This window comes from Silene latifolia, chromosome 5, assembly GCF_048544455.1.
Source record: "Silene latifolia isolate original U9 population chromosome 5, ASM4854445v1, whole genome shotgun sequence".
In the NCBI taxonomy this organism is placed as follows: domain Eukaryota; kingdom Viridiplantae; phylum Streptophyta; class Magnoliopsida; order Caryophyllales; family Caryophyllaceae; genus Silene; species Silene latifolia.
In genome coordinates, this window is record NC_133530.1 from 9956006 (window position 1) to 9978632 (window position 22627).

The 22627-nt window shown below is 37.6% G+C and overlaps 5 protein-coding genes across 5 annotated transcripts in view; all 5 read left to right on the forward strand.

Moving 5' to 3' along the window:
- The window catches only part of LOC141656668 (receptor-like protein EIX1), a 276353-nt gene extending 265206 nt beyond the window's left edge, over positions 1–11147 (forward strand). The window contains exons 2-5 of the mRNA XM_074463644.1: positions 996–1055; positions 6565–6635; positions 6747–6902; positions 10610–11147. Coding sequence (XP_074319745.1) covers positions 996–1003 — 8 coding nt within the window. The 3' untranslated portion in view covers positions 1004–1055; positions 6565–6635; positions 6747–6902; positions 10610–11147. The remainder of the gene's footprint in view (positions 1–995; positions 1056–6564; positions 6636–6746; positions 6903–10609) is intronic.
- LOC141656664 (receptor-like protein EIX2) overlaps positions 1–22627 on the forward strand; it is a 398824-nt gene that overhangs the window by 276502 nt on the left and 99695 nt on the right. The window contains exons 4-5 of the mRNA XM_074463639.1: positions 11819–11923; positions 17408–17507. The gene's annotated coding sequence lies outside the window, so the exon portion shown is untranslated. The remainder of the gene's footprint in view (positions 1–11818; positions 11924–17407; positions 17508–22627) is intronic.
- On the forward strand, positions 3639–6179 carry LOC141654794 (receptor-like protein EIX2). Its single transcript, XM_074461911.1, has one exon. It carries the CDS (start codon positions 3639–3641, stop codon positions 6177–6179), a length of 2541 nt encoding a protein of 846 aa, XP_074318012.1.
- Positions 13516–16509, forward strand: LOC141654796 (receptor-like protein EIX1). Its single transcript, XM_074461912.1, has one exon. It carries the CDS (start codon positions 13516–13518, stop codon positions 16507–16509), a length of 2994 nt encoding a protein of 997 aa, XP_074318013.1.
- Positions 18896–21433, forward strand: LOC141654797 (receptor-like protein EIX1). The gene has a single exon (XM_074461913.1). It carries the CDS (start codon positions 18896–18898, stop codon positions 21431–21433), a length of 2538 nt encoding a protein of 845 aa, XP_074318014.1.

Here is a 22627-nt window from a genome sequence, read left to right on the forward strand (position 1 = left end):
CTTGTACAATGATGCTAATCATCTGGAACTTGTTAAAAGCTTGGATCTTTCTGGCAATGATTTAAGAGGGAGCATTCCAGGTGAAATTTCATGCCTGACAGGGTTGATTTCCCTGAACTTTTCAGGAAACAATCTGACTGGGTCTGTCACTGCCAAGATCGGTAGCTTGAAGTCTTTAGAGTCTCTGGATTTTTCGAATAACCATCTTTCCGGAGAGATTCCTTCAACCATTTCAGATTTAAATTTCTTAGAAATATTGAGCTTGGCAAACAACAACTTTTCAGGAAGAATTCCGTCAGGAACTCAGATTCAAGGCTTCGATGCTTCTGCATTTGCTGGGAATCCTGGGCTTTGTGGTGAACCACTTCCAAATAAGTGTCCTGGTGATGGAGACGGAAAAGGATCTAGCATAAATGAAATTCATCATAAACGCAAAGACAATGCATTTGATCTAGGGTTATACATCAGTATTGCACTGGGTTTTATAACCGGCTTTTGGGCGTTTTGTGGCGTGCTGGTGTTAAAAAGATCCTGGAGGATTGCCTATTTTCGTGCCTGGATTCATGCTTATGACAAGCTTTACGTGGTGGTTACTCTCATGTTGGTCCGAATTCGAAGACGATACTTAGCGTGATAGCAGTATCAATATGCACGCACTTGTATCTTGTTTCGCTTTTGGCTTGTAGTTCAGTCTAGCTTTGTAATGTTTTCATGGAAGTATGGAGTACGGTTTGTAATGTTTCTTCACATCTGAAATAATACATGTTTGAAAGGCTTGTTGGGATAATATGGAATTTGGGAATTTGTTTCTTGGTCTATATTCTGATGTTGGAACATTATTTAGCTAGCATTTTGGCATAAGATATTATACCTGTGATAGTGTGATCTTTAATCTTCATGTTTCTGATTTGTGTAACGGGATATTTTCTGCGATTTGTTTTTTTTGCTGAAGTAATGAGTTGTATCTTATTCACTAAAATTTTAATGGCCTGCAGGTGAATAATCGCGCTTTCTTACTTATGTTTCTCCTGCCCGGAAGTTTATGATATAATTCGGTAATTCCTCCCCATTTTTACATTCTGCAAGACTTTATCTTTGACAGTTTTAATCAGATTTGGTTTGATTGAAGAAGGTTTAAATCATGTTTATAGGGAACTTTGAGTGACACTTTAATATTGTGTCGTACTCGCAGTCACTATACAATTAATCGACCCATAAAGTAAGAAGAGTTATATAGAACGAAAATACATGTAGAATGAGATTTGGGAACAATTGATGGATGAAGCTCAAAATTTTCTTAGTTCTGGAAGTGGTATGTTATAAGTTTATGGTAAGGCTAGCAATGGTATTGCGTTATGTTCTTAGGGGGAATTCAAAATGGCCGAATAATTGACGTTGAATTAAGGTTAGGTACCAGATTTTCGCATGAGCATTTGTAAGGTAGTAGATTTTCATGATTTTTTGTGTAGTTTGTAGTTGTCAAGAGTTTTTTTTATGGTATCATTTTTGTTTACTAATAATTTTAGATTGTTTTTAACGAACTCTTAAATTTTCACAAAACTACTCACTTACAATTTTTGGCTGTAAAGTCTTTTTATTGCAACTATACATCACATCTTGAAGAGGGCGGCAGACGGGTGGAGTAAGGGGATGAGGCGGGTGGGTAAGGGGATAAGGCGGTGGGACTTAGGAGGGTGGTATATTGAATTATATTGAAACGGAGATGGATAAGTATTTCCCTATTTCATATATATGAAATGGATAGTATTGTACCTGATGGTTGAGTAAATTATGTACATAAAAGAGCTATGCCCAAGATTAAACTATTGTTCCACTGATGATGTAACTAATTCCCTCTTCCCTTGCATTTTACGAGAAATTCTAAGGTATGCCTGCTGCACTAGTACGCCATGGTCGCCATCATACACCTCGGCAAATGATAAACTTAGAATTGAAACATTTTCTATTAGTAACAAAGGGGATCTAAGTGAACGCCAAAGATAGTACTCCCTTTGTCCCGGTCATTTGTTGTCTTTTTCCATTTTAAGGTATCTCAGTCAATTGTTATCCTTTTTATTTTAAGAATGAACTTGATGAGCAATTTGATCATTCACACTCAATTTGCTCCACTTGTCATTTAGTAATTGACTCCCTTCTCTTTTCTTGGTCTTTGTGTCAAAACCAAAGGACAACAATTGACCGAGACGGAGTGAGTAGTATACTTAAGAATTTTTCATATTTTACCGTCCGTGTAAATTCTCTGGCACTGAAAAGAAAACAAAAAACTATCCTTAGAAATTAGAATGTCATAATTTTGGACCTAGCATTTATTAGAGCAATGACATTTAACTACACCATAGACTTTGACCTTGGTTAGATTGTGTTGATTTTCAAGTGCAACGTATGAGTCAAGTCAGTCAACTACCGATGGGGACAGTATTTAAGTAGCACATGCATAACTAAATATAGGTGCGGCGCAGAGGTTTTGTAACCTTGTCTTTTAGCTATGAGGTTTAAGGTTCGATCCTTCGTGGTTATTGGCAGATCCAGATTTTGTTGTTAGGAGGTGAAAATTTTCTGGAAAATTGAATTTTTAATGGAATAAGTTGGTAGTAGAAAAATTCTTAAATTTTTAACTAAAAACTTCAAAATTTTTACTGTTCGGGAGCAACCGTTCCTGTTTTCCTCTAGCTCCTCCAGTTTTCGTAGTCAAACATTACTGTGATTAAATTGGTATGATGGCACTTTTATCATCACCTTTATACACAATAGCTTTGACCAAAAAGAGTCTGTGAGGGTCTCCCTTGTGACGGGTTACCATTTGTGACGGATATTTTGTGAGATAAAATGGTAACAAAATGGGTTAGTGGAGAAAGGGGACCACATGAATAGTGTTGCAGAGAGAGAAAAAGTGGGTACATTGTGAGGTAAAATGGTATCCGTCTTCAACTTGTGACGGATATGTCATGTCTTCAATGAGAATTTGTGTCACTCTTATCCACACTTAACTAAATTAATTGTGAATTTGTTATTGATCTTTGCTCATGTTTCCAAGTTGATGGCTGTTTCTGTCTTGTTCTTTTTTTTAAAATATTTGCTAGTGTGATTGCTCCTTATATAGATGTCAAGTGCCCTTAATAACACTTGCGGCAAACAATCTCCCAGATAACTTGTATTTCCTTAGAAATGCCGGAAATCCCTTCTATTCACGGAAGGCGGTATTTTTGCTTTCTCTTTCTGGTTGGAATGCTCCTGCATTTCTCAACCCACCCTTCCTCTAGCTCAAAACTTTACACGACAAGGTGTAATGAAAATGATAGAAAGTTTATTTTCGATATGTTTTCGGAGTGCACGAAACTCTACAATTACTCCTCTACCATCGACTGCTGCAATTGGCCTGGCATTTCTTGCAGCCTCACCGGCGAATAATCAGCCTTGATCTATCTGTGTTAGTCTACTCCAATTTTTGTTTTGAGGAGTCACCGGTCGTTCTAAATTCTACACTTCTTACATTAGAAGGCTTGGCTAGCCTTCGTCTAGACTTTGATGAAGTATCTTTGACGAATGGATTCCAAAGTTTCATTCGTTCTTTCCCCAATTTAAGGCATCTTTATCTCTCCTCTAATGAAGAACCAGGAATGGTAATTGCGGGAGATATTGGAAACCTTACAAGATTGGAAACACTTGAGTTGTACGGCTTGTACCTTTATGACACAGTATACGGAGAAACACTTAGCATGCTTTCGCGGCTCACTTCATTGAAGTGCCTAGTTCTCAATAGTGTTACCCTCACTAAAGCCACAGATTGGCTCCATGTTGTGAGCAATCTACCTCACCTTGAGCACCTGGACTTGAGTGGATGCAGTCTCCCTAATGGTATACATGACTCTCAACTCAATGTTAATTACTCCAAGTCGCTTGCGTACCTTGATCTTTCATATAACAATCTTGAAACCTTGTCCACTTGGTCTTGGATTTTCAATCATAGCTCTCTTGTCAGCTTATTCATATCTAACAACCTCTTAACTGGCCCAATTCCAAATAGTTTTAGAGGAATGACTTCTCTTTCACATCTGGATCTTTCTTATAACAGACTTGAAGGTCATCTCCCCAATTCTTTTGGTGGTCTTTGTGGGTTGCGTAGTTTGGATGTGTCTGGAAATCATCGTCTCCAGGGTGATCTTACGAGCATTTTTGGGTCCTTGTCCTGTGCAAACGAGTCACTTAGAACCCTTTCCATGCACAGGAACCTTTTCAGTGGTTCACTGCCTGATTTCACTATGTTTTCTAGCCTAAGCAAACTTAAACTCCACTCAAACAAGCTGAATGGTTCTCTTCCATCTTATTTTAGGAGACCTTCAAGTCTCGTCATCTTTGATGTGCACAACAATCAACTAACTGGACCAATTCCCGATCTTTCTGTATTTAGGTCTTTGAAAGTATTGCAACTTCGAAACAACAAATTAAATGGTAGTGTGCATCCAGGCCTAGGACAGCTTTCGATGCTCAGACACTTGGATATTTCTTCAAACTCACTAAAAGGCGATCTTGGTATTAGCCATCTCGCAAATCTTTCTAGTCTGCGTTACTTTGATATCTCCTTTAACTCATTGACTCTGAACGTGGCCTCTAGTTGGGTTCCTCCATTTCATTTGGACACTATAGCTCTTGCTTCTTGTGGCTTAGGTTCTCGGTTTCCAGGATGGCTTCAAACGCAAACCAATTATTCTAAATTGGATTTGTCAAATACAGGGATTAAAGACACAATTCCATTTTGGTTCTGGAACCTTTCTTCCGCTGCTACTTTTATCATTCTCTCCCATAACCGACTTCACGGTAAATTGCCTACTGATTTCCCATTTGTGTTTGACACGAATCCTGCCATAGACTTGAGCTTTAACTTTCTTGAAGGAACCATCCCATCTTTTTTCAGTAATGCAGGATATTTGAATCTCTCAAGAAATAGTTTCTCTGGTCCTGTTTCCTTTTTGTGTCAAAATCCGTTAGGGCTCGCTATAGACCTGTCACATAACAACCTATCAGGTGAGCTCCCTGAGTGCTGGTCTGTGTTATCGTTCATATCTGTTTTCGATCTATCAAATAACAGCTTTTCGGGACAGCTTCCTAGCTCACTGGCTAATCTATCTTACTTGCAGAGTTTGCATTTGAGAAATAACAAGTTTTCAGGGAAGCTACCTTTGTCATTGTGTAACTTAACATTTTTGTTATATTTAGATCTTGGAGACAATTTGTTTTCCGGAGAGATACCAGGATGTTTAGGGCATGCACTAAAAAATCTGGTTGTTCTCAGTCTTCGAAACAATTCTATCTCTGGAAGCATACCTCCACAACTCTGCCATCCCTCTATCCAAATTCTTGATTTATCTATGAATAATATCTCTGGTGTCATACCACAATGCTTATGTAAGCTTCAAGCAATGACTCAGAAAAAGAGCCTTCCTATTGTTATGAATGATACTAATCGGACATTTTCAACCATCGGTGTCCCACACAAAGATTATATCTCCCTTGTACTGAAAGGATACTTGTACAATGATGCTAATCATCTGGAACTTGTTAAAAGCTTGGATCTTTCCGGCAACAATTTAGGAGGGAGCATTCCAGGTGAAATTTCATGTCTAACAGGGTTGATTTCCCTGAACTTTTCCGGAAACAATCTAAGTGGGTCTATTACTTCCAAGATAGGTAGGTTGAAGTCTTTAGAGTCCTTGGATTTATCAAATAACCATCTTTCTGGAGCAATCCCTTCAACCATTTCAGACTTGAATTTTCTAGGGACTTTGAGCTTGGCAAACAACAACTTTTCCGGAAGAATTCCAACAGGAACTCAGATTCAAGGCTTCAATGCATCTGCATTTGCTGGGAATCCTGGCCTTTGTGGTGAACCACTCCCTAATAAGTGTCCGGGTAATGGAGACAGAAAAGGATCTAGCATAAATAAAGATGATCAGAACCCCAGAGACAATGCATTTGATTTGGGGTTATACATCAGTGTTGCACTGGGTTTTATTACCGGCTTTTGGGCGTTTTGTGGTGTACTGGTACTAAAAAGATCCTGGAGGATTGCCTACTTTCGTGTCTGGATTCATGTTTATGACAAGCTTTACGTTCTGGTTACTCTCATGTTGGTTCGAATTCGAAGACGATACTTAGCTTGATAGTACTATCTTATCCGCGTCCATCTCTACTAGTTTTTGGCTTTTCGTCTGTCTAACTTTGTAATGTTATTATGGAAATATGGAACCTGTATGTTGCTTCAAATAAAAATCAGTAAATATTTGAAAGGCTTGTTGCGATTATATGGATTTTATTTTTGGTTTATTAATACCTGATTACCTGTGATAGTGTGATCTTGATTTTCTGAGGTAGGCAATATTTTTCAATCTTCGTGTTTTTTACTTTTTGGTGTCAAATGAGCCACGAAGGCATTACCTGTGATAATGTCCATTATACTCCAACTTAACCACTAAGCTAAGACATCTTCGTTTTTTTTTTGCTTAAGTAATGTGTTGTCTGATTCAATGACATTTCAATGGCATGCAGATGAATAATCAGGCTTTCTAACTGCTCTGTTTTTCCTGCCTGGAAGAGTGGAAAGTTGATGATATAATTTGGTATTTTCTCTCAATTTTTACATTAAACTGATAAATTTACTATCCGCGAGTCTTATCTTTGATAGTTTAAATTAGATCTGCTTTAACAGAAGGTTTAAATCATGTCTATAGGGCCATGAACAAATATTTTGATCTAGTTACTTCATCACCATCAATACAAATCCAAACTAATCTGATTGGATCCCGATCCGACTAACCCATTTGCCGGTTCTAATTTTCAACTTTATGTCCGGAGTAGCTTTCTCAAAGGGTGAAGCTAAGCTTAAGGTACTTCACATTTACCCCAAACTTTTATTATTGTAATAATTTCCTTTCTCCGCAATTTTTCAACCTTATGTGTTGAGTTTATGGATTCAAGTACCTAAGAGGGGGAGGGGGTGAATTATGTACTATTTAAAAAATTTTAACTTCAACTTTATTGATTTAAAGTGAGTTATAAGAACAAAAGTGAAGATAGAATACTTCGAATAATATGACGTGATTAAACGAGTATTGGAAAGAATGTTTGCTGAAGTATGAAAGTAACAACTGTTCTGACTGTAGCTATTTGTCTCAGTTTATGGAATAAGGACTGCAGACCAAATGTGACCGTATGATGAACTGTTACTTCAAAGTTTAAGCAAAGCAAAAGCAAACAAAATAAAAGAGCAGCGGAAATAAAAGAAGAAGATTGAGCACATGATTTTTGAATTGGTTCGGCAAGAAACTCAAGTGCCTACGTCCAATCTACTTTTTATTGATTTCTTTTAGTGATCTACTCCGACAACTAAAAGACCCGTACAATAAAAAACACCAACCTACTCCGGTTGTAAAGCGAGTCCAAGAACTACTCCGTTCTTATGACAAGCCAACTCGCAACCTACTCCGGTTGCCAAGAGTTGAAGACTACTCCGTCCTAAACTCTACTAACACACTTAGAATGTTATAAGGATCAAGTTTCCACTAACATATTCTTAGCAAAGAATAGAGATGGACAACTTTTACAAGATCAACAATTCATAAGCAAGAGAGTTTAGTATGTTAAAGTAACAGTAGCCAAGACTGTAACAACTTGAAGACTCTTAGAAGTTTTGCAAAGACACACGGTTTTAAATTTTAAAAACAATTTGCAAAAACCAAGTGGTGTTAGTCCAGTGGTAGCTGGGTTAAACCTTGAAGCTTGCAGAAATGCAGGAGTTGAGAGGTCCCAGGTTCGACTATACCAGCTTGGGGCGATGATCACTTGGCCACTACAGCCCCCGAAGGGGGTGGCTTACATGGTCCATGTGGTGGTGCGGGAATGCATGGGCCCGGGGGAGACTCAACCCCCTCGTCATAAAAAAAAAAAAAAAAAAAACAATTTGCGAACTTAGAAAATATTTCAGAAAAGTCTTGGGATTTTTATGAAGGGATGGCACGCTTTTTATAGAGAGAATGGGTGAGGAGGTTGCTAGGGTTTTGAAGGGTCAAAGACCACACATGTGAAGAGCTTCAACAACCACCCAATACTTGCACCAAAGAAGGTTCTTATGCAAAGGCAAAAGAAAGGAAAGAGTGTTTGAAAACTATCCATAAAAGCTCATGCAAATTCAGAAAACAAAGAGGAAAAACAAGTCACATGATGACAAGTTTACACAAATATGGCAAAAAGCATTTCTTATTTTCTAAAGGACTAAAGGGTTGAATTTGCACAAAGAGGAAACATTTTGAAAATAATAATTATTCAAACCACTCTTTATTGAAGGCCAAATCCTAATAAAAATCTGAAGTTTATCTTTGAAAAATAAGAGAGACGTAAAAGATTTTCGAAAGATAAAAAGGCTTCAAGTGTTACGAATTTAGGCAACAGTCCAGGCAGCTGTTACTTGTGAAAGTAACGGTCGTCTTGACTGTTTCTGTTACTCTAGGATACTCTACTTTCTCGCTTGTACATTAGATGACACTTAAGACTCGATACAATGGGATGATTAACAACTTCAACACTTCTTAATCCATGCTTGATTTAATCATTAATCCTGAAAAGGTAAACTAAGATAACACAAATCAAATGGGCATGTTATCATCAATCATAAGGAACCCAACATTATGATTTATGATTTCCTTACCCCACTCCTTTTTTTCTTCGGTTAATTGCCTGTATAATTTATAAATTTTTCACTTGATCGACCTAGTTCAGCGATTTCACTGATTGGCGTGATTGCTGCAGTGAGCCTTGCCATAATCAGGGAAGAAATTATATTAATTTCTTTTTGTGCAAAGTGTAGATTTTTATTATGCCTTTACGCTTAGAGCAATTGCAGATTTGCAGTGGTCGTTCTTTTAACAACCTTACTAATATAACAAACTCAAACTGTACAAAATACAAACTAATGTGGTTATATCAAAAAAAATTATATTCCCGGACAAATTCCTTAACTTTGAAATTAGGTCGTAACTCGTAAGTTTGAATTCCTTCTTCCTCTTGTATTTTATGATTTCTACTGGTTAGGAAGTATAATCCCGTAGTAAAGAGGGTGTACCTAGGTTTTTTTTTTTGTTTTTTGTTTTTATCTTTTTTCATATTTTACTGTCCTAAATTATCGGACATTGAAAAGAAAAAGAAAGAAAACTATCCTTAAAAATTAGCATGTCAATTTTGGACCCCAAATATTAGCTTCTGACATTGTCAATGTTGGTTTATTACTTTATGGAAAATGAGATGGCGCCACCGGGTGGTACTCAAATTTGGCGCCACCGAGGGTATTATCGTAAATTACATAGCTATTTTCATTTCCCTCCACTAAAATTAAAATTTCAAACTAATTAATAATAAATGGTAATTTAGGAACTTAACCTTTCATAATTAATCATAGTAAATAGTAAAACCAATCAGTTGAATTTTCCTAACTTTTTGCCCATTTTTGTGGAAATATTCGGAAGTTACAACAACCAACACGTTTGTTCAAGGAACACCTAGGCATGTTGCTAGCTACTAGCTAGTATGGAAATGATAGTACACAGAGCTTTAATTTGGTGGTGCTATACGTTTCTAGACAGAGTATTTGGTAGTGCCACGTACACGTTTCTAGGCAGAGTTCTTGTGCGGGTGACCTTGGTGGTGGTAATTGTGGTTTCAGCCATGGCCATGGTGATGTAATGAAGTCACGATTGTTTAGTGAAGAAGGCAACATGGTTACATGGTAGTGAATTGATAAGATAATAAACAACGAACCACATCCGCAAAAATTTTTGTAAATTGATTTGTCAAGGTCAAGCTAGTGTCCATTCTACTTTGACTCGTCTTTCGGGAGATGTAAAGTAGATGATGAACACAATACAACGATGAAGAAACGTAATGACCGATGAATTTAGTACCCGTATAAATTAGGCTAATATTAAATAAATTGCTTTGATGTTAAAATTTTGATAAAATTTAGTATGGTGAAGTAATTTTAATTGAATAAATATGAATACATATAAAATTACGCATCTACCCTTAAAATTTTGGCGCAAAAACGAAAATTAATATTTTATTTTTTTCTTTTTCTTTTTCTTTAATTATGGTGGCGCCGAGATTCGGTGCCACCCGGTGGCGCCGTATCGCCATCCTTAGTTTATAAGTTTATTGATCACAAATTAGCTTTGTTGGGTAGCAATGACATTTAATTACATCGTGGACTTTGACCTTGACTTTAACCTTTTGGGAAGATGATGTGGCGGGATTGTGTTGTTGTTGTTCCAAGTGCAACGTATGAAAGGGGGGATTAAGTAGACCAAGTCTCTTACACCATGGCCTTATTTGAAATGATGAATGAAGTCAGTCAAGTAGTGGCGTTGCGTAGAGGTCTAAGGCTGGATCCTTGAATATACGGATATAGTAAACTTCGTGATTATTGGCATATCCAAATTTTGTCGTTAGAAGGTGAAAATTTTCAGGGGAACAGAATTTGTAATGTTAAAGCAGAGAAACATTCTGATTTTTTTTGACTGAAAGTACTAAATTTTTCGTTATTCAGGGACTAAACTGTCCTGTTTGCCCCTAGCTCCACCACTTTTCGTAGTCAAACATTTACGGTAACTAAGTTGGTCATCAACTCCTCTGCATTTGCTGGGAATCCTTGGCTATGTGGTGAATCACTTCCGAATAAGTGTCCGGATGATGGAGACGGGAAAGGGTCTAGCATAAATGTAGATCATCAGAATCCCAAACACCATGCATTTGATCTAGGGTTATACATCAGTATTGCACTGGGTTTTATAACAGGCTTTTGGGCGTTTTGTGGTGTGCAACTGTGCTGGTTTTAAAGAGATCCTGGAGGGTTGCCTACTTTCGTGCCTGGATTCACGCTTATGATAAGCTTTACGTGCTGGTTACTCTCATGTTGGTCCGAACTCGAAGGCATCACTTAGCGTGATAGCACTATCAATATCCGCATCTATCTATTTTCGCTTTTGGCTTGTAGGCGGTCTAGCTTTGTAATGTTTTCATGAAAATATGTAACTATAATGTTACTTTACATCTAAATCAATAAACTTTCGAAAGGCTTCTTGGGATTTTGTGTTTTGTTATTTGGTCTATATCCTGATGCAGAGCATTATTCAGTTAGCATTTTGGCATGAGATATTATACCTGTGATAGTGTGATCTGTCATTTGCCGAGCATTATTCAGTATTTTCTGCTGTTTTGTTTACTTTACTTCTGCAGGTAAATAATCACACTTGCATGCTAGGCTCTAAATTTATCCAGCTCGGGAAATTTAAGATGAACTTCCTTGATCATTTGTTTACGTTTTTATTCTTTGTGAGAGATATTTTAATCAAATATAAATACGTGATTGAGATGAAAGGAGTACTTTGGTTATTTCTCTCCACTTTTACATCAAACTGATTAATTTACAGTCCGCAACATATCTCTTGTAATTCCTTATTATATCTCTGTTTGAGACTTGATCATGAAATTAAGCATTGTACTATTAATGCCATCAAAATTTGTTAGTCTCATATTTTGCAAATCTATAATTGTAGTTTACATTTTGTAATATTTAAGTAATTTCTTTTGAAATCCATAATATATACTTCCTTCGTCGTATTTATTTATTTACCTACGTTTTGTATCCTTTGGAAGGAGTATTTTAATTAAAGATATATAAGTGATTGTGACGAAGGGAATAATTGGACTTAATCGATCCAATCCAAACTAATCTGACTCGTGCTCGACTCTACAGGCCCGTCACCGGTAACTCATTATCTCTTAATAGCCGGAGTAGCTTTCTCGAAGGGTGAAGAAATAAACTATTCTTCCGGTGATGAAGTAGCTAATTAAGCTTAAGGTACTCAGTTACTCTCATTACTTTTTCTTCTGTTAATTGCCTGTTTAATTGATTTATCCTTCGTCTATTAATCGACCCAATTCAGGCGATTTTACTGATTGCGGCAGTTTGCGCAAATTGTTGACTTTTATTATGCTTTTAAGCATAGAGCAATATTAGTTTCCCTTAAGATGAAGGTATCACGTCTGGAGGGAGTAGAATTTTGTAAGTTTGGACTTGAAGTACTAGCTTCTGATATTGTCAAGGTTGATTTATTGATTAGTGTACGAGCAGGGGCGGATCCGGGAATTAAAAATATGTAGGGCTAGGTCGAAGTTGGTGGTCAGTTGTCATGCAAAGTTATATGGTTGTATGTATGTAAACTCCACCTAGTTTATTGTTGTAGCCTAAACCACTTTAATTAGAATTATAGGATACTAATTTTTTCTTATAAAAATATCCGAGCAAATTTTTATAAAGTATTTACTCGTATAAAAATATTTTTCAATGCTACCGACAATTTTGTTAATAGTTGCTTAGTAAATTAAATTAACAAACCATCTTATCTTACGATCCCGCCTACCTTTTTGAAATACGGAATACTCGTGTTTTTTTAATTGTCAAAATGACTAATACTAACTTTTTTGGAATTCAACTTAGTGATGCAAGTATTTATCATTATCTTTATTTACAAAGACCATATTGTTACGATTTAATTAATGTAGCAACAAAAAAAATAGGAAAATGTGAACAGTGTTAGTGCATAAAGCTTTGAAAAACACAAGTTAAATACAAAGAGTTTTGAAAGGACAAAAATAAGCAAAAATTGAGTATTATAGGTATCGAACTAGCGCCTAACATCCTATCCCACAACCAGTGACAACCTTATGGCAGCACATTTTACCAACTATACTACTCCATTTTGCTGAATGTCTAATGAACTATAAATTTTTAACTCTGAAAATGGGTTGGGCTGTAGCCCATACAGCCAGTAGCTGATCCGCCCCTAGTTACGAGTATATTGTATAAAAACACCCGTTATACTGCCACTCACCCTCAAACCCCCCCGACTGTATTTTTATTTGTCAGGTCACCTTGTGTGATTATATTTTGTGAGATTGTTATGTGTTATTTTCCAAATCAAATCCATCCTTTCATGTACTAACATATTTAATAAAGATATTAGTCCCCATTGTCCATAGCTAATCCAATGAATGTACATTGTAACCTTTTAGTGAATGTACATGTAACATCTTGTGACATTGAACCAAACTTGTGTTGGATAATTGACTTTGACCTTTTGAGAAGATGACGCGGCGGGATTGGGTGGATGTTTCAACTGCAACGTATGGAAGGGGCCAGGGGGGTTGATTGAGTAGAAAAAAATGTGTCTTACATTAGTGCGGTAGTGCCGTTCAGTGCCATGGCCTTTTGAAATGATGGGTGAAGTCAGTCAACTGCACTTCACTGATTTTTTTATCTCTTAACTGTTCATCTTTCCAAGTTGGTGGCTGTTTGTTTCTTCTTCATTTTTTTTATAAATGGCCTTAAGAACACCTATTGCAAATAATCATCTCTCAGAATACTTATATATTATTATATTTCCTTAGAAAATGCTGGAAATCCCTTATATTCATGGAAGGCAGTATTTTTGCTTGCTCTTTCTGGTTGGAATGCTCCTGCATTGCGCAACTAACCCTTGTTTTAGCTCAAAGCTTAACACGACAGGGTGTAATGAGAATGATAGAAAGTTTCTTCTCGAAATGCTTCCAGAGTGCATGAGACACTACAATTACTCCCTTTTCCTTGACTGCTGCAACTGGCCTGGCATTTCATGCAGTAACCTCACTGGCAGAATAATCGGCCTTGATCTGTCTCTGAAATTCGAATCTAATTTATGTGATGACGCATTATCTCTGGTCTTACGAGAACCTTCACCGCTTTCGGTAGATAACTTGGCTAGCCTGCTGCTGGACTTGGATGTAGTTTCTTTCACTAAAGGACTCCCAAGTTTCATTCGATCTTTCACCAATTTAAGACATCTTTATCTCTTCTCTTATGATGACCCAGGAAGGGTGATTCCTCAAGAACTCAGAAATCTTACAAGACTGGAAACACTTGAGGTAACCCTTTACAACTCAATGTACACAAGTTCACTTAGCATGCTTTCACGTCTCACTTCATTAAAGCGCCTAGTTCTCAATAGTGTTAATCTCAGTAAAGCCACAGATTGGCTACATGTTGTGAGCAGCCTACCTTGCCTTGAGCACCTAGACTTGGGTCAATGCTTTCTCCCTAATGTTATACGTCACTCTCAACTCAATATTAATTCCTCCAAGTCACTTGCGTACCTTGATCTTTCATACAACAATCTTGAATCTTCGCCTACTTGGTCTTGGATTTTCAATCATAGCTCTCTAATCAGCCTGTTCCTGTCTAATAATAAGTTAAATGGCTCAATTCCAAATAGATTCAGTGGAATGCGTTCTCTTTCACATCTTGACCTTTCTCATAATAGACTAGAGGGTCGGCTTCCCAGTTCTTTGGGTGGTTGTTGCGGCTTACGTAGTTTGGATGTGTCCCAAAATCATCACCTTCAGGGTGATCTTTCTAGCATCTTCCGGTCCTTGGCATGTGCAAAAGAGTCACTTACAACCCTCTCCATGCACAGGAACCTTTTCAGTGGCTCACTACCCGATTTCACTTTGTTTTTCCGCCTTAGTAAACTTAGTGTCCACTCAAACAGGCTGAATGGTTCACTTCCCTCTTCTTTTAAGAGACCTTTAAGTCTCATTATCTTTGACGTGCACAACAATCAACTAACTGGACCTATTCCTGATCTTTCTGTTTTTCGGTCTTTGAAAGTGTTGCAACTTCAAAACAACAGATTTAATGGTAGCGTACATCCCAACCTAGGTCAGCTTTCGATGCTCAGACACTTGGATATTTCTTCGAACTCTTTAGAAGGCAATCTTAGTATTAGCCATCTCGCAAATCTGTCTAGCTTACGTTACTTTGATATTTCCTTTAACTCATTGACCTTGGACGTGGGCTCTAGTTGGGCTCCTCCATTTCATTTGGACGCTATAGGTCTTGCTTCTTGTGGCTTAGGTTCTCGGTTTCCAGGATGGCTTAGAACGCAAACTAACTATTCTAGGTTGGATTTGTCAAATACCGGGATTTCAGACACAATTCCGTTTTGGTTCTGGAACCTTTCCTCCGGTGCTACTTCTATCATTCTCTCCCATAATCGACTTCACGGTGAATTGCCTACTGATTTCCCATTTTTTTTTTACATGTTTCCTTCCATAGACTTGAGCTTTAACTTTCTTGAAGGAACCATCCCATCTTTTTTCAGTAATGCAGGATATTTGAATCTCTCAAGAAATGGCTTCTCTGGTCCCGTTTCTTTTCTATGTCAACCTTCCTTTCAGTTCGGTATCGACCTCTCACATAACAACTTCTCAGGCGAGCTTCCTGATTGCTGGTCTGAGGTTGGGCCTATTTCTGTTTTGGATTTATCAAATAACATCTTTTCGGGACAGCTTCCTAGCTCATTGGCTAATCTATCTTACTTGCGGAGTTTGCATTTGGGACATAATAAGTTTTCAGGGAAGCTACCTCTGTCCTTGTGTAAGTTAACTTTGTTGTCATTTTTAGATCTTGGAGACAACTTATTTTCTGGAGAGATACCGCGATGCTTGGGGCGTATGCTAAACAATCTGACTGTTCTCAGTCTTCGACACAACTCCATCTCAGGAAGCATACCTCCAGAAATCTGCCATCCCTCTATTCAAATTCTTGATTTATCTATGAATAATATCTCTGGTGTCATACCAAAATGCTTATGCAAGCTTCAAGCAATGACAGAGAAAATGAGCCTTCCTATTGTTATGTATGATGATTCTATTGGGACATTTTCAACCATCGGCGCTCCATACAAAGATTATATCTCCCTTGTACTGAAAGGATACTTGTACAATGATGCTAATCATCTGGAACTTGTTAAAAGCTTGGATCTTTCCGGCAACAATTTAGGAGAGGGGATTCCGGGTGAAATTTCATGTCTGACAGGATTGATTTCTCTGAACTTTTCAGGAAATAATTTAACTGGGTCTGTCACTTCCAAGATAGGTAGCTTGAAGTCTTTAGAGTCCTTGGATTTATCGAATAATCATCTTTCTGGAAATATCCCGTCAACCATTTCAGACTTGAATTTCTTAGGGACCTTGAGCTTGGCAAACAATAACTTTTCAGGAAGTATTCCGGCAGGAACTCAGATTCAAGGTTTCAATGCTTCTGCATTTGCTGGGAATCCTTGGCTTTGTGGTGAACCACTTCCAAATAAGTGTTCTGGTGATGGAGACGGAAAAGGATCTAGCATAAATGAAATTCATCATAAACGCAAAGACAATGCATTTGATCTAGGGTTATACATCAGTATTGCACTGGGTTTTATAACCGGCTTTTGGGCGTTTTGTGGCGTGCTGGTGGTAAAAAGATCCTGGAGGATTGCCTATTTTCGTGCCTGGATTCATGCTTATGACAAGCTTTACGTGCTGGTTTCTCTCATGTTGGTCCGAATTCGAAGACGATACTTAGCGTGATAGCACTATCAGTATCCGCTTCTATCTTGTTTCGCTTTTGGCTTGTAGTCGGTCTAGCGTTGTAATGTTTTCATGAAAATATGCAACTATAATGTTACTTTACATCTAAATCAATAAACACGTTCGAACGGCTTGTTTTCATAATTTGGAATATCGGATTTTGTTTCTTGATCTATATCCTGATGCAGAGCATTATTCAGTTACCATTTTACATGTTTTTGCCAAGCTGGGTAATATTCTTCATGTTTTTGATTCCTGTCCCCATGGACAATTTTATGCTGTTTTGTTTACTGCTGAAATTATGTATTGCTAGGCTCTAAATTTATCGAACTCGGGAAATTTAAGATGAAATCTGTGTCTTGATCATTTATTCACCTTTTTATTATCCGTGAGAGATATTTTAATCAAATATAAATACATGATTGCGATGAAAGGAGTACTTTGGTTATTTCTCTCCACTTTTACATCAAACTGCTTAATTTCCAGTCCGCAACATATCTTTTGCAATTCCTTATTATATCTCGGTTTGAGACTTGATCATGAAATTAGGCATTGTACTATTAATGTTATCAAAATTTGTTACTCTCATATTTTGCAAATCTATAATTGTAGGTTACATTTTGCAATATTTAAGTAATTTCTTTTGAAATCCATAATATATACTCCCTTCGTCAAATATATTCATGTTCAACTCTTTCGAGGTGGTTTGATAGCCGGTGGCTTCAACTTACCTCCCCCATTCGAAAAGATGAGATAGGTTGGTCTTACCCTAGAGGATCAACCTAGTTTTCTTACCTAATAAAAAAAAAAAAAACATGGTTCTAACTGATCCGTATCCGAAATAACTGGACTTGATCTATCCAATCCAAACTAATCCGACTCGTGCTCGACTCTACAGGCCAGTCACGGTAACTCATTCTCTCTTAATAGCCGGAGTAGCTTTCTGGAAGGGTGAAGAAACAAACTATTGTTCCGGTGATGATGTAGCTAAGCTTAAGGTACTCCACATTTTCCCCAAAATCTTAGTCTTCCATTACTTTTTCTTTAGTTAATTGCCTGTTTAATTGATTAATCCTTCGTCTATTAATCGACCCAATCAGTGATTTTACTTGATTCTTTGCAGTGAGCCTTGCCTTAATTAGCTAGGAAATTAATATTACTTCTTCCGAGTTCTGACTTAACAGATTCTTTACGTATTATTAAAATACTCCTCTCAAGTGAATAAAAGTGTAAAGAATATGTTGATTTGGAGGTAGTAATTTCTTTTGCGCAAAATGTTGTCTTTTATTATGCTCTTAAGCCTTGACCTTGACCTTGACCTGACATTGCTACCTTAATCCCCTATCTACTAAAAGATTAGACGAAGTTATATATTTTTCCGCCTAAAATTCTACTGCCTAGAATTCGGCCTAATTTTTTTGTAGTTTAGTCTATAGATTTGTCAAGAACTAGCTTCTGACATTGTCAAGGTTGATTTATTGATTAGCTTTTGTTAGGTATTTTTAAGCATGATTAACATAGCTAGACATTTAACTAAACAGTAGACTTTGACATTGACTTGGACCCTATGGGAAGATGATGCGGCGGGATTGTGTGGATGTTTCAAGTGCAACGTATGAAAGGGGGTGATTAGTAGACCAATTCTCTTACACTAGTGCCATTCAGTGCCATGGCCTTTCGAAATCATGAGCCAAGTCAGTCAACTGCTGGTGGGGATAACAGAATTTTCACTCCTTTCTACACTTCAACTGATTGTCTGATTGTAGCTGTTATTTGCTCATCTTTCCAAGTTGATGGTTGTTTGTTTCTTCTTCATTTTTTCTATTAATTTGCTAATCTGATTGCTCTGCTTATAAATGTCGAGTGCCCTTAAGAACACTTGTTGCAAATAATCTCTCAGATAACTTATACAATATTTCCCTAAAAATGCTAGAAATCCCTTCTATTCATGGCAGGCAGTATTTTTGCTTGCTCTTTCTGGTTGGAATGCTCCTGCATTTCTCAACTAACCCATGTTTTAGCTCAAAGCTTAACATGACAGGGTGTAATGAGAATGATAGAAAGTTTCTTCTCGAAATGCTTCCAGAGTGCACGAGACGCTACAATTACTCCCTTTTCCTTGACTGCTGCAACTGGCCTGGCATTTCATGCAGTAAGCTCACTGGCAGAATAATTGGCCTTGATCCATCTCTGACGATATTCGCCTCTAATTTATGTGATGACGCATCTCTGGTCTTACGAGAACCTTCACCGCTTTCGGTAGATAACTTGGCTAGCCTGGTGCTGGACTTGAATGTAGTGATCTTTCACTAAAGGATTCCCAAGTTTCATTCGATCTTTCACCAATTTAAGACATCTTTTTCTCGACTATTTCGAGTTTCAAGGAATGGCGATTCCTCAAGAACTTGGAAACCTTACAAGACTGGAAACACTTGAGGTAACCCTTTCCAACTCAATGTACGCAAGTTCACTTAGCATGCTTTCACGTCTCACTTCATTAAAGCGCCTAGTTCTCAATAGTGTTAGTCTCAGTAAAGCCACAGATTGGCTCCAGGTTGTGAGCAACCTACCTCACCTTGAGCATCTGGACTTGAGTGCATGCAGTCTCCCTAATGTTATACGTCACTCTCAACTCAATGCTAATTCTTCCAAGTCACTTGCGTACCTTGATCTTTCGTACAACTATCTTGAATCTTCGCCTAGTTGGTCTTGGATTTTCAATCATAGCTCTCTGATCAGCTTGTTCATATCTAACAATCACTTTAAAGGCTCAATTCCAAATAGATTCAGAGAAATGCATTCACTTGCACATCTTGACCTTTCTCATAATAGACTAGAGGGTCGGCTTCCCAGTTCTTTGGGTGGTTGTTGCGGCTTACGTAGTTTGGATGTGTCCAGAAATCATCACCTTCAGGGTGATCTTTCTAGCATCTTCCGGTCCTTGGCATGTGCAAATGAGTCACTTACAACCCTCTCCATGCACAGGAACCTTTTCAGTGGCTCACTACCCGATTTCACTTTGTTTTTCCGCCTTAGTAAACTTAGTGTCCACTCAAACAGGCTGAATGGTTCACTTCCCTCTTCTTTTAAGAGACCTTTAAGTCTCTCCATATTTGATGTGCACAACAATCAACTAACTGGACCTATTCCAGATCTTTCTGTTTTTCGGTCTTTGAAAGTGTTGCAACTTCAAAACAACAGATTGAATGGTAGCGTGCATCCCAGCCTAGGTCAGCTTTCGTTGCTCAGACACTTGGATATTTCTTCCAACTCATTAGAAGGCAATCTTAGTATTAGCCATCTCGCAAATCTGTCTAGCTTACGTTACTTTGATATCTCCTTTAACTCATTGACCTTGAATGTGGGCTCTAGTTGGGCTCCTCCATTTCATTTGGACGTTATAGGTCTTGCTTCTTGTGGCTTAGGTTCTCGGTTTCCAGGATGGCTTAGAACGCAAACTGACTATTCTAAGTTGGATTTGTCAAATACTGGGATTTCAGACACAATTCCGTTTTGGTTCTGGAACCTTTCTTCAACTGCTACTTTTATCATTCTCTCCCATAATCGACTTCACGGTGAATTGCCTACAGATTTCCCAATTGTGTTTGACATGAATCCTGCCATAGACTTGAGCTGTAACTTTCTTGAAGGAACCATCCCATTTTTTTTCAGTAAGGCAGGATATTTGAATCTCTCAAGAAATGGCTTCTTTGGTCCCGTTTCTTTTCTATGTCAAACTTACTTTCAGTTCGGTATCGGTATCGACCTCTCACATTACAACTTGTCATTCGAGCTTCCTGATTGCTGGTCTGAGGTTGGGCCTATTTCTGTTTTGGATTTATCAAATAACAGCTTTTCGGGACAGATTCCTAGCTCACTGGCTAATCTATCTTATTTACAGAGTTTGCATTTGAGAAATAACAAGTTTTCTGGGAAGCTACCTTTGTCACTGTGTAGCTTAACTTATTTGTCATATTTAGATCTTGGAGACAACTTGTTGTACGGAGAGATACCGGGATGTTTGGGGCATACACTAAAAAATCTGGCTGTTCTCAGTCTTCGAAACAATTCTCTCTCTGGAAGCATACCTCCACAACTCTGCAATCCCTCTATCCAAATTCTTGATTTATCTATGAATAGTGTCTCTGGTGTCATACCACAATGCTTATGCATGCTTCAAGCAATGACACAGAAAAAGAGCCTTCCTGTTGTTATGTATGATTCTAATGGGACATTTTCAACCATCAGCGCTCCATACAAAGATTATATCTCCCTTGTACTGAAAGGATACTTGTACAATTATGCTAATCATCTGGAACTTGTTAAAAGCTTGGATCTTTCTGGCAATGATTTAAGAGGGAGCATTCCAGGTGAAATTTCATGCCTGACAGGGTTGATTTCCCTGAACTTTTCAGGAAACAATCTTAGTGGGTCAATCACTTCCAAGATAGGAAGCTTGAAGTCTCTCGAGTCCCTGGATTTCTCGAATAACCATCTTTCTGGAGCGATCCCTTCAACCATTGCAGACTTGAATTTCTTAGGGACTTTGAGCCTGGCAAACAACAACTTTTCAGGAAGAATTCCAACAGGAACTCAGATTCAAGGATTCGATGCTGCTGCATTTGCAGGGAATCCTGGACTTTGTGGCGAACCACTTCCAAATAAGTGTCCTGGTGATGGAGACGGAAAAGGATCTAGCATAAATGAAATTGATCATAAACGCAAAGACAATGCATTTGATCTAGGGTTATACATCAGTATTGCACTGGGTTTTATAACCGGCTTTTGGGCGTTTTGTGGTGTGCTGGTGTTGAAAAGATCCTGGAGGATTGCCTATTTTCGTGCCTGGATTCATGCTTATGACAAGCTTTACGTGGTGGTTACTCTCATGTTGGTCCGAATTCAAAGGCGATACTTAGCGTGATAGCACTATCAATATCCTCTTCTATCTTGTTTCGGTTTGGCTTGTAGTCAGTCTAGCTTTGTAATGTTTTCATAAAAATATGCAACTATAATGTTACTTTACATCTAAATCAATAACCGTTCGAATGGCTTGTTTGTATAATATGGAATATCGGATTTTGTTTCTTGATCAATATCCTGATGCAGAGCATTATTCAGTTTAGCATTTTGGCATGAGACATTATATACCTGTGATCTGTGATTTTCTGAGTTTGGTAATATTCTTCATGTTTTGATTCCTGTTATGGACAATTTTCTGCTGTTTTGTTTATTGCAGAAATTATGAGTTGTCTCATTCACTGACATTTTAATGGCCTACAGGTAAATAATCACACCTGCTAGGCTCTAAATTTATCCAGCTCGGGAAATTCAAGATGTACTCCTTCCGTCTTAATCACTTGTTTACCTTTCAAATTTTTTGTGGAAGATATTTTAATCAAATATAAACAAATGATTTAGACGGTGGGAGTACTTCGGTTATTTCTCTCCACTTTTACATCAAACTGATTAATTTGCAGCCATCAAAATAACCTTTTAAACTTTGCCTGATACCGACTCTGCTGTGAATCGATGCCACGGCCAAAATTTTACTGTGGAGTACCATGTTATGCAGTCGGAACGTACAACAAAAATGTGGATTATAATCTGTTCCATCTATAAAACAAGCTTTGATTTAAGTAAATGTTTACATGTGTTGTATAAAAAATACAGATGCAAATAAAAATAACTTGATTAACAGATAGAAACAAGTCACTAAACTGGAAATTAAGATCAGACTATTAGAGCTAAGTAGCTAACCCCAGCATCGAGCAATAGCAGCAGCTTGTTGAGCAATAGCGCAACGAATCATGGCGAAAATGCGAATAGCAGAAGCAATTATAAGTAAATAGAAAGGCACAAGTTGGGGACGAGTGCATGATTTGAGGTAACCAAAAACAATAAGAATTAAACCCAGAATAATTACACCTAAATTTGAAATCCCTAATATTAAGCTTGTATATCTTAGGTTGTTCAACAGCTTCATTGACGACGAAGACGACGACGATGATTTCATAAATAACTAATTACACAGAATTAAAGAAGTATAATAATTCAGAATTGAATCATATAAATAATCAGATTCTCACAAGTTCCTTCATTTGCAATTGATGATTGA

Bases quoted from the DNA above. Each gene is read 5' to 3' on its own strand.
- LOC141654796 (XM_074461912.1), top strand. From the start codon at position 13,516: ATGCTGGAAATCCCTTATATTCATGGAAGGCAGTATTTTTGCTTGCTC.
- LOC141654794 (XM_074461911.1), top strand. From the start codon at position 3,639: ATGGTAATTGCGGGAGATATTGGAAACCTTACAAGATTGGAAACACTT.
- LOC141654797 (XM_074461913.1), top strand. From the start codon at position 18,896: ATGGCGATTCCTCAAGAACTTGGAAACCTTACAAGACTGGAAACACTT.